General features: G+C 44.1%; 1 protein-coding gene across 5 annotated transcripts in view; it reads left to right on the plus strand.

The window, feature by feature from the left end:
• LOC143032304 (uncharacterized) overlaps positions 1 to 12,500 on the plus strand; it is a 751,965-nt gene that overhangs the window by 158,987 nt on the left and 580,478 nt on the right. The window contains exon 1 of one of the 5 annotated variants that reach the window (XM_076196808.1): positions 5,634 to 7,009. The exons of 1 other annotated variant lie outside the window; for it this stretch is intronic. In XM_076196808.1, coding sequence (XP_076052923.1) covers positions 6,815 to 7,009 — 195 coding nt within the window. In that variant the 5' untranslated portion in view covers positions 5,634 to 6,814. Of the gene's footprint in view, positions 1 to 5,633; positions 7,040 to 12,500 lie in introns of those variants that run through there. 3 more of the 5 variants (XM_076196807.1, XM_076196810.1, XM_076196809.1) reach the window with 3 other exon arrangements.

Genomic DNA, 12,500 nt, shown 5'->3' on the forward strand with positions numbered 1-12,500 from the left:
TGTGTGTGTGTGTTTGTGTGTGTGTGTGTGTGTGTGTGTGTGTGTGTGTGTGTGTGTGTGTGTGTGTGTGTGTGTGTGTGTGTGTGTGTATGTTTTCATGTATTCATATATATGTATATTGTGTGTTTTTCTATAAATATATTTCATTGTTTTCTTTGCCCATTATTTCAGTGATATGCATATGTACATTTTCTAATGAGTTGGTATGTTTTATATATTCACTTTGTATATACATACATATTCTTGTGTGTTTGATATTCATTTTTTCTTTTGCGGACTTAATATGTTGAAAATCATATTGTAAATGAGCGAGAAGCCTTGAATTACACGCTGTTGTGGATACAAATATATCTGCTTGAGGGGATGTACTGGTAGGCGATGTAATATTCTTTTTTCCTCTAAGCTAATTTAATGCAAATTTTGGGGAAACTAGATTCTTCATTAAGGTTTACTAACGTGCAATGATTTTGTTCCGTTTATAACAAAAAACACGATAATGAAATCAACAACAATGGATAAGGATTGGGTTATTTGTACTCTGAAACATGTCGGTAATGGTAGTTATATGTTTTTTCCAGTAATATAAGTATTTCTAGATGTTGAACTCAGAAGATGACTCATTCGTTAAGTTAGATTTTCATAGACGTCAAGCTACAGTTTTATCTCTAAATTTTTCTGTGATTCTTTGCAAGAAAAAATACACACACACACATATTCACACACACATATGTATTCATTATCTCTTAAAGAATTTTATGATAATTTTCTCGTCTTGATATGAAATTGTATCCCTTTTCAGATGGTATTAAATCATCTAGAATCTTTATTGAGTTGCAGCAGGTTCTCACTTGATATGTTCATATAAGCTATTTGTATCATTGTTATTGTTCTTTCCTTGTTTATGGTATTTCATATTGCTCTACACTTAATACTTTATGACTGAAGTCTTAACTCACCAAATATACAGTATGTTACGATACCTGAAGAAAGTCTAGGTTTCAGTTATCTTAAACGTCTTAGGAGCCCTTGAAGAGGATTAACACCGTATCTTAACAACAATCCTAGAATTCACACACCTTCGTAAATAAATATCTGTTTGAGTTTTATCCAATGTATCATACATTTCCATGGTCATATTCTTATCTCTGTTTTTCCTTTCTATGCACCGTAGATGATGTTAAGCTGTACTGGATTTGATTGTGTGCTTGATCCTATCACAGGCAACTGAACACAACTTCATTGTCTTGTCTCTGTAAATTCATATTTTGTTTCGTCAATGTTCATTTTCTTTTCCTTGATCTAGACCACATCGTTTCTCTAATTTGAACGATTGCGCCATTAAATCAGATATGAACACGTAAGCACTGAACTAACGCTTCGTCGATTTGTAAACAACCTAAGACAGTTCCCTCTTCACAACACCTGATTGGTTATAACATCACTTCGATTTCTTCTTTCTTTCTTGAAGACACAACCCTATCGTTCACAACCGTGTTCTTGGCCAACTAGACGCGTCTTGTGGATCACAACCTCGGGTCCGTAGATCTCATAAAAGAGTTGTAGTCAAGTATAGCCTCAAGGTCACCAGTCTAGCCAACTCATGCTGAGAGAAGAACTGAAGTGCGTATGAGATAGACACTTGCCTGAAGAACAGAATTCAAGAATCGACTGAAAGAAGAGTATTGAAAATGATGTTTCTCAAAGTGAAAACAGTGGTTCTGTAAGTGTAAAAGAGTAGGAAAAAGAGAAGTAGGAAAATAAAAAAAAAGAGCGAAAATAATCGAAATGTGATTGAAAAGAGGAAGAAAAAGAGAAAGATTATAATGCAAAAGAGGAAGGAGAAAGGAAAATAAAAAGAAGAGAGAGGTAAAGCGAAAGAAGAATAAAAGAGGAAAAGAAGAAGGGAAAGAAAAAATGAAAAAGGGGTAGCAGAAGAAGAGAAAGAAGAATGAAAGAAAAAAGAAAGAAAAAAAATCAAAGAATAAATAGAAGAATAGGAAAAGTCAAATTAAAAAGAAAAGCGGAAGAAGAGAGAGGAGGAGGAATATGAAGAGAAAGAAGTAGTAGTAGTAGTAGAAGAAGAAGAAGAAGAAGAAGAAGAAGAAGAAGAAGAGGAAGAAGACAAAGAAGAAGAAGAAGAAGAAGACGAAGGAGAAGAAGAAGAAGAAGAAGAAGAAACAGAAGAAGAATAAGAAGAAAAAGAAGAAGAGAAAAAGAAGAAGAAGAAGAAGAAGAAGAAGATGAAAAAGAAGAGAAGAAAAGAGAGAGGAGGGAGATAAACAAGAAGAAGAAGAAAGAGAAACGAAAAAGCAAAGAAGAAAAAGAAAAAAATAAAAAAGAAAGCTATAGTGATAATGATTGCGATGGTGGTGATTAAGAAGAGGAAGAAAAAGAAAATGAAAATAAAGATGTGGATGAAAAAGAAAAAGAAAAGAATATGAAGATGAAACAAGATAAGAGACAAAATTAGAGGTTTGGCATAGAAAAACAGCAAGAGAGAGACAGAGAAAGAGAAAGAGAGAGAGGAAGGGAAGGAGAGAGAGAGAGAGAGAGAGAGAGTTGGAGGGAGGGAAAGGGAGAGAAAAGGAAATAAATAAAGAAAGAAAGAGAGAAATACGGGGAGAAATGAAAAGGTGTGGGGGGGGGGTAGAGGAGCAAGACCGAAGAGAAGAGGAAGGAGAGCGAGAAGAGGGAGAGGCAGAGAGAAGAAATATGAAGTGAAAGACGTTTGAGTAGGGATTGTCTATGTCTGGGCCGGACCGCCTCGATTGGCTCTCTTGCGATCTTCTGGAAGACACAGTCCAAGGTGTCTGAGATCGGGAGCCAAGGAAGAAAACAAGGGGTTGAGGGGGGGAGAGCAAGAAGAACGAAGAATGCGGCTGAAGAATAGAGAGAAGGAGTAGGAGGATGAGAAAGGGGAAAAGAGGCGTAAGAAGAAATGGGTGAGAAAAGAGAGAAGGAAGTGGGAGAAGGATAATAAGAGAGTATAGAGACTATAAAGATGGTGATGATGATAAAGATGGTGGTGGTGACTGGAGGGGTGGTGGTAGTAGTGGTGGTTATGGTGGTGGTGGTATTGTTGTTGTTGTTGGTGATGATGATGATGATGATATGATGATGGTGGTGGTGGTGGTGATGATGATGATGATGATGATGATGATGATGATGATGATGATGATGATGGCGGTGGTGGTGATGATGATGATGATGATGATGATGATGATGATGGCGGTGGTGATGATGATGACGATGATGATGATGATGATGGTGGTGGTGGTGGTGGTGGTGATGGTGGTGGTGGTGATGGTGGTGGTAATGATGATGATGGTGATAATGATGATGATGACGATAATGGTGGCGATGATGACGACAAAGATGACATTAGCGATAATGATGACGACAATGGCGGTGTTGGCGATTAAGGAATAAAAAGGGGGAGATGGAGGTAAAATCCTTGTGGGAGAAACGAAAAGCGAGGAGAAGGGAAGGGAGAGGGTCGAAGAAAGGCCGAGGACCGAAGCAGAATCTGTCTTGGTATCGGAGTATCCCTGCGCCACTTGTGCCGTTGCTGCTCCTTGTGTTCCTGTACACCAACTAAGCTTCTGCGAATGATCGTCGGTGCAGACTTCCTTCTTCTTCGTCTTCGTCGCCGTCAACGACTTCACCCTCTCGCGCCTCCTCCTCTTCGTCGCGGCCGTTGTCGTCGTCCCCGCCCCCACCTTCTGCCGAAGACGGTCGCCCGGGTGGTGCACAGCCGAAGGAGGCGGCGACGGGGAAGAGGGAAGAAAGGGATGTGCAGACGTGCTAAGCCCAGCTCGAAGGGAGAGGAGACGCTAGGGTTCTGCGAGAGGCGGCTTCGTACGATCGAAGGTGTCTTGTGTGAAACACCCTCATATCTACGGGCGGGTGTCGCTCTACTACTACAACCCGCCGGCCTCCTCACTAACCTGCTTACCGCCGTTCCATTCTGCCTACCACGCCGTTCCACCAGTTCCACACTGCCACGCCACGATAGGGAGTGGAGGGGAGGGGACAGGGGGAGAGGTGAGGAGGAGGGAGAGGGAAGAAGAAAAGGCTAGGGAGGGATAGGTAAGAGGGATGGATTTTGGAGATAGTTGCAGGTGTTTAAGTGGCGAACTTGTTTCACAGTATGTATCTTAGCATGTATATGTGTATATATATTTCTATACATATGTATATCTGTATATACATAAACATTACATATACACACACACACACACACACATATTTATATATATATATATATATATGTATATATATATATATATATATACATATACATATATATATATATATATATATATATATATATATATATATATATATATATATTTGTGTGTGTGTGCATGTGTATGTGTGTGAATAATGTATGTGTAATATGTGTTAAATTATTTGGTCCTGGGTAGGATATCAACATTTACAAAGACGTGTTTTTGTGCGACAGAAACCACGTGAGTTCTGTAAAACACGGGCAGCTTCTTTGATATTGTATTCTTTTGTGCAGAATTAGTTTTTTTTTTTTTTATCTTTTTTTCTCTCTTTTTTTTCGTTATTCTTATCTGGCATTGTTCTAGCGTTGCCCGGCATGACTAGGTCTCAGATGTGTGAAAGAAGCCCAGGATTAAGTTGGAACTGACGTAAAACTGAAAAACTTACCGCGTGCCCTAAGGTTCTGCACTGGCGCGGGGAGGACTAAGACAAGACAAGCCAAGCCAAGCCAACAAGCCAACCACTCAGCCAAGTCTGCCACTCTTCTTCCTGTCCGTCTGACTCCTGTCTGCCTGTCTGTCTCTTCCTCTCTCGCTCACCCTCTGTCTCCAACTCTCTCTCTTTCTCTCTCTTTCTCTCTCTACTCTCCACTGCTTCTGGTCCAGGATTTTGTCGACTTGCATAGTTCTTAGCGAATTTATTTTGTCTTGTTCACAGTTAGAGACTATACAAAGTTTGGGCACAAGTCAAATAACGTGTAACCATCTTGTCGAGTTTTCCGTATGCTAATCAAGGCTAGACTGAGAAATGCATCTGCATAGAAATGGCTTGGGCTGTCTTTTCCTCTCGGTCTTAAGACCTGCTAAGGTTACGTAGGGACGCGAAATCGGCGGGGGCGGTGGCGGTGGAGCGAGCGAGGTGAAGGAAGAGGACGAGGAGGAGGAGGAGGAGGAAGAGTAGGAGAAGGAAGAGTCGAGGTGGTGGTGATGGTGGTAGTGGTGGTGGTGGTGGTGGTGGTGGTTGGTGGTGGTGGTGGTGTTCCCTTCCACCCACCCACCCCGACCCTCTTCCCCTCCCCCTCCCCACCACCCTACTCCTCCCCTCCCGGCCCAGCCAGCGTGGCCTTTCTCCCCTCCTCGCGATTGGGGCGGGGGGCGCGTGCAGTGTGCGCGTGCGCGTAGGGGGGTCTGGTGGAGGGTGTGCGGGGGGAGGGGGCTTGTGGGGGTCGGGCCGGAACCGCGGTAGCACTGCCCTACCCCGCCCCTCGGCTCTCACAACCAATCAGCCGTCTTTTTTCTCTTCCCTAATTACGAGGCTGGGCTCAAGAACCCCCCTGTGCTGCACATGCTTAGAAGACTCGCGTCTTATTAGTAGCTTGAAGAGAGCCTTTTTACCCTGGTTTTTGGTCCCCCCCCCCACTCGGCGCTGGGACCCATCGCCGTAAAGACGTGCAATTCTTTCCTGGTCGCTCCTCCACTTTTCTGTCGGACGGCAAGGCAGTCGCGACAAAAAACAGCTGTTGGCCACCTTGGAAGCGATCTATGGTGGGCTCCTATAGACAGTAGTTTGTTTACAGTAGTAGTGCTGTGTTTACGTGGCTCGAGCCTCCTGTTGGTCGTGATAGGCTAGCAGCAGCAGTAGGAGCCAGTGAGCACTAGCACCACAGAACCAGAGGCCTCACGCTCGGGTACCAGGTGTGGAGGAGGAGGGGGAAACAACACCTCCTTGCCTGTCTGCTGGAGACTAAGTCCCCAGTTGCCAGTAGCAGCCCTGACTTGCCCACCACGGCGCTGCGCCGGGCGACGTATCCAGCCAGCCAGTGACGAAACGCGCACGGCCGTCAGTCCCGGCCTGCCTTAACGCGAACGCTGCCCGTCTTAAGTCTTGCAAGGCAAGCGGACCCGTGTGCGCGTCTACACCCGCTCGCGAGAACCGCACGGAGAACTTCGGGCTCTCCCTACCACCGAGAGAAACTGTCCGGTGGAGAGTAGGTCGTTCCGCGGCCCCCGCCGGTGGAGGAGCTCGTCGTCGTCGTCGTCGTCGTCGTCGCCGTCGTCGTCGCCGTCGTCGTCGTCGACTGCCGTCTGGAAACCGTCTGAAGAGCGTTGTTGTTATCGTTATTGTTTTTCTTAATCATTCGGGGAACTGTCGAGTGCGTGGAAATATATCGTAGTGTCGTTTTGCGTACGTGGAAAGACCATGTAATTCTTAGACCCCCGTCTTGAAAGAAATCTGTCATCCGCGAGGAACAACTGCAGTGAGAGCGTACAAAGGAAAAAACAAGCCCCTGAACTCGGTACCAGTTCGGGGGAAGAGTAAGAAAAAAAAAGGGGGCTTAAGGAAACTAGTGTAACCGCGAGAAAGAGAGAAGGAGAAAGAGAAAGAGAGAGAGAGAGGGGGTAAAAGATAGGACAGGAAAGAACACTGAAAATTTTCCTACGTTTTGTATAAAATCACACACACCCCTTCCCCCCACCCACCCCCGTACTGGACTCCACCCTCAAAGCCAAAACAAAAGCCAAAGCTAAGCAAATCAAAGAAAAAAATATTTTTCACCCGTTGTCTGGCATAGTGCGACGAACTTATGATCGCTAGAGAGGAAGACATAGCCTACCAGCCTCCAACATATCTCCCAACGAGCCTACCACCTCCAACCATGGCGACAACGATGGGGCAACAATACTTCAATTCATTCAACGCCATGTCCTCCTTCAACTCTTTCAATTCCTTCAACTCGCAACATATGAACTGGGCACCAGAATCGATTCCTTGCTCGAAGGTGACGGATAAGCTAGTAAACGAACTTCAGGTAGTGTGCAGAGTGTGCATGTTTGTATCCCAACCAAATCCTGGCGTCAACCAAAATCCTCTAAAGTAGTTTTAAAGTCATTTAGTTTCTAAGAAGTTTAAGCCAAAAACAAGGACATAAAAGAGCGGTATAATTTTATTCATCTATTTTTTTTCTACTTCTTATTCTCTACTTCAAGGTCCACCTTGAGGTATTTAAATTTCATATGAGTATGACCTCAGCCTCCATCAGAGGCCCCAGGTAATCAGTGATGTCAGCAGTTACAGCTGGCTCTTGTTTAATAACGACAGCATTAATATCCGCAATAACAACAACCCTAGCAATAACAACAACAACAACAACAAAAACAACATCAGGAGATCCCAGGGGTCTGTGCACCTGCTGTTCTTGCTGCTGCTGTTTGTTGTTGTTGTTCTTGTTCTTGTTTTTGCTGTTGGTGGCGGTGAATCTGCTGGTGTTACGGTCAGCACTGGTCTTTCTGTTGACTGGTGGTGACAACAGTGATTACTAATAATAACAACACAGTTGATGTCATCATTGAACTGTACCTCTGTGACGTGAAGGCAAGACAAGATAACCGAGATATGAGAAGTTTTCTCTTAAGCAAAGGGCAGTGACTAGCCTACAAACTCTCCATCCAAGTCGCAACACACCCGTTTATCAAAGATAACTCTTCTATCGGGGGGGGAAACTAGTGAAACCAAACTATGCAAGGTATCCAACCGAACCATAACAAAGTATATAAACACACACAGCATACAAACACATACACACACACACACACACACACACACACATATGCATACACACACACACACACGCTCACGCGCGCGCACAAACACACATAACGCACACAAATGCATACACGTGCACACACACGCTACGGATCGGCTTAGGCAAGTTTGGGGTGACGGACCGCGCCAAGTGGCAAAGACCAAAAGCGCGATTTGTCTTCCAGCGACGTTCTTGCTTCCATTTCCTCGTCAGCACCAAACGGCCCTTGGCTAACCCCGCTCCTCCCGTTCGCCTGACAGCCTCTTCACCTGTCCTATCGGGATTTGAAACGCACGTGGTGACCGCAGTTACAAGAGTCCAATAAGCAACAGTAGTGTTGGTTGAATCAGTGGCGGATTTTCCTTTCGCTCGCTCGCTCGCACGCTGGGAAGGGGGAGGTGGAAGCTCTCTCGCGCGCCGAGAGAGAGAGAGAGAGAGAGAGAGAGAGAGACGGCATGGGATAGACAGGAGGGGGAAGGGGCGCTAGAGACGGAATGTGGGACGGGGTGATGCCGCCTCGGCCGCTGACTGTCTAATTTCCAGCTAACTCCCATTCTCTATGGAATCGGATACGTACGCACACGTTATGCATACATATACGCAAACGGTGCGTACACGCGGGCAATACGCTAAACTTTTTTTCCTCTCTATATACCTCACCGCCACTTGCCCTACGAGCCGATCACTAAGTTCATCACAAGTTCCCCAACACGCAGCTATACGCACTGAGTGCGTGTTCGTCCACACGCATAGACGCGCGCGACATTGATACATTAAGTTTACCATAGTAGCACAAATTGAGTACATAAGGCTGTTTAGCTTCAATTCTTCTCAGGAATATTTAGTCTCTTTCCCTTCACACACACACACACAAAACACACATACATATATACATACGCGCGCACACACACACACACACACACACACACACACATATATATATATATATATATATATGTGTGTGTGTGTGTGTGTGTGTGTGTGTGTGTGTGTGTGTGCGTATAGAAATATATATATATAAATATATATATATGTATAGATATATGTGTGTGTGTGTATAGACATATATATATATATATATATATATATATATATATATATATATATATATATATATATATACTTACATACCTAATACATATATGCGCGTGCGTGTACGAGGTCACAGAATAGACTACAGTGCATTATTACTCTAAACATAACACTGACTTAACACATGTCAATTAACTTGCGTTGTGGTTCATATCTAGTTGAGTGTTGCGCCTTTTGGCCCCAAAATCTCTGTTCCGAATTTTGGGGTGCCCCAAAATATCCCTTCTGATTTAAAGACTACCCGAAAATGTCCTATTCTATTACATGTCCACCTGTTATATCGTGGTATGATCCGGTTCCTTTTGGATGCAATTATTGTGTGGTGGCTCGGTTGCAAAGACCGAGAGGTGTATGTAGTGTCTGCTCCCCAGCAATGCAATAATCACGAGGAAAGGTTAATTTTGAAAAATATATTCGGTTTTAGGGAAAGTATAAATCGTGGCAGTGCTTTGCCCCCAACCCATTACGTCCCACCGGTTCTCATGTCCCCCGGCACAGTAGGATTTTCCCAATATCCTGCAGGATTAGACCATTAGGGTTTTGTCACAAGGTGACCCTTGATATACGGCAGGTGTTGCGTAGTACTGCTTAAATCCCAGCATCCTTAACAAAATGTAACATATCACCGTAGAACATCATCACTCCCTCGTAGAATTTCGCCGCTGTTTTGTTGGGGGTATTTCCGTTCTCCTGCGGCGTAGTGTTTCACTAGAACGAGACTTTATTGGGGTCACGCAGGAATGTAGAATACAGACACTCTTCTGTAGACTTATGCCCATATATGGTATTCCTGCCTCACTCCTACCCTTGCTTAGTTTGTATCCCTCTTGCTTCAAATTCATATCTCAAGCATCTTTCATGTAGAGCCTAAAGCTCTTCTAGATAGTCTAGTGTACCAGTCTAGAGTGTTATATAGTGGCTAGAGGATGTCGTTTATTTCCCATAAGACAAAACCGGTCGTATGTAAGGCTTTGCTTATTCCAAGTAGGAATTATATCATCCCATGTAGTATCTGAAGCCCTTCTCCTTTACCTTTCGCCGTCTTCTTGCATTTACCACCAATTTGCCTATCTTACCGCCGTTCTGAGACTCCTTGCCGCTTTCTTGGACGGAGGGACTGCGCCCCTTTCCGCTCCTTACCGCCCTTTAACGCTTACAAGTATAATTCCCACCAGTGGAGTACGGTATTCATAATCAACATTACAAATGTGCATGTGTTTGTGCTGAGAATACCTCTTACTAATCCTATTCTTCATATTTATCTCGTCGAATTTCCTACGTTCCTCCTAATTTCCCGCTCGCCTTTACCGCTCATCGCTGGGCGTTAAGATTTGCCGCCTTAGCACGACCTCCATTGTTCGGATAGGATTTATTAACCCTTTGCTCCATTTACCACCCCTCCTGTTACCGCTAGACTTTCTGATTACTACTCCCTTCACGCCATTTGCCATCATCTGCACCGTGGTAAATCGGTAAGCCTTCTTAGTGCTGATTGTTGAATACACAAACTGTTTACCTCTAGCATCCCTTACCCCTTTTCACCTCTTTGGAGCTTTCATCGTCTTGCCCTTGCCACTTACCGCCGCCGTTTTCCGTCGGCTCTGTTATTTCCCATTTCAGCGCTTACCGCTTTACCGTGCGAATTACCGCTTTCCTGTAGGCATCCTCCCGCCGCATTCCCTCCTGTGGATCTATGGACGCCCTTCAGTTGTTGATACCGCTACTGCGAGATTTACCGCTTCTTACCACGGCTTACCGTCGTACTTCTAATGATTACCTCCTCTATGTAGGACTAAATATCCCCTTTGCCTTTGTTAAAAAAAAAAAAAAAAAAGATCTCTGCTCTTAGTACAGCTACCCTCCTCTTTGTATGTTATCAGCTACTTTTCTAGTCTCGCTAAATCCGTTACATCATCCCTTCTGTGTTGTAGATGTGCTTGATCTTCCGTCCCTTTTTGTATCTATTGTGGCCATGTTCTGTTCTCTTTACCGCTCTCACCTAAGCTTATGTATAATGACGCGCCGTGCTTATCCAATTTCCCGGACAGAAATTCTACAAGCGAGTGCTTGGGTTCTACGTCGAATAAGTGCTTATCTGAATTGTTTCATAGCACGTGCCAACACCCAGCCAACCCCCCTCTCCCCGCTATCCTCTCATCCTTATCAGATATTTAGCCGGTCATCCATACAGTCTTGTCAAACGTCTCAACTTCATCCGAATATATGAAGATTAAAGGACAGATAATCCTCGTACTCCCATCAACAACTCATCAACTGTTATTTCAGTACTTTTTTTTCCAATAGCGCTTAACCATTTATCCCTTTGGATTTATACAGGATTCAATTGCTAACTTAATCTGTCAAGTGGAATAGATGGACGCTCAAATCCCTCGTTCTTGTTCAGTGTGTGACCATTTATCCACGCAATCTTGTTCCGCGTATGAGACACGGGGGCTCATTCAGTGAGTAGCGCCGCTCGCGTCAGACGGTAATCTGCATCTCCTCGCACGACGTTAGACGCTCCCTTGTCCGTCTTCTGGCTCTATATCCGCGTCTACAACAATAACTCACTCGGGTATTACGAAATAAGTCTCCCGCGCACCTATCCCTTGATGAATACGAGCCCGGACCTCACCGCACAGCGACATCCGAGCTTCCGCGCTCTCTCGTGGCAAACCTGTATAATATTATACAGTGGCTCGCCGCAACCCTATACATTTTAGTGTTGCAGGGACACGCCACTCCGCTCCCCTATTGTTAGACAGTGACGAGTCGCGGGTGTGCACACTGTCCTTCAATAGCAGGAGCTACTTGGGGGATATTGTTATGGAAATTTAAGCCTCGGCTCTATGCATTGTTGCGTAATAATTATCCTATACTAGACCCCTTCCAGTCTACCTGTAGCGCATGCGTTGTGAGACGAGACGGATCCGTTCCCCTTCATCTGTTACTGTCCGATGGTCGATTATGTTTGTCTTACCTTAAGTGATATACTGTTATTTCCCTAACATGTACGTTGTTAAGCAATTACCAATTGGTTATTCACCTATTATCATACAGTAAGCAACTGCGAGAAAAATCTACGTGAAATTGATTTATGGTTACGTAATTACCTTACCTCTGTTTGGTATTCAAGCGAAGGCATTTCATAAATAGCACCTGTAGACAAACTCCCTATTTACAGATACACGACATACAGGGATATTCCCGTCCACATATAACAAACAGAAGTCATCCTACACATTAGGTTAGCCGGTGAGGTTCTAGTAATGCGGCCTTTACACACAGATTCCGTTCAATACAGCGAATCATTGACTATCATCTATCTACCATCGTATATCTGTACATCTCCCGGCTCTAAGTCAAAAGCCATTGGCTAATGCTTTACGTATTTCAATTTAAATTGTGAAATGCCCCTTCGTCTATGTAACACCAAACATGATGTGACCGCTTTGACATTCACCGCAATTGATACACATCAAGAAACACCTTTCATTATATACGGGATCAACTATCTATATCTACTCAATTGCTCGTCAACCTGCTTTTCCAGTATAATGTTTAACATCTTTCACAGGACAACTATAGGTTCACT

This window comes from Oratosquilla oratoria, chromosome 13 (genome assembly GCF_046742065.1).
Source record: "Oratosquilla oratoria isolate Oo_2021 chromosome 13, ASM4674206v1, whole genome shotgun sequence".
Lineage (NCBI taxonomy): Eukaryota > Metazoa > Arthropoda > Malacostraca > Stomatopoda > Squillidae > Oratosquilla > Oratosquilla oratoria.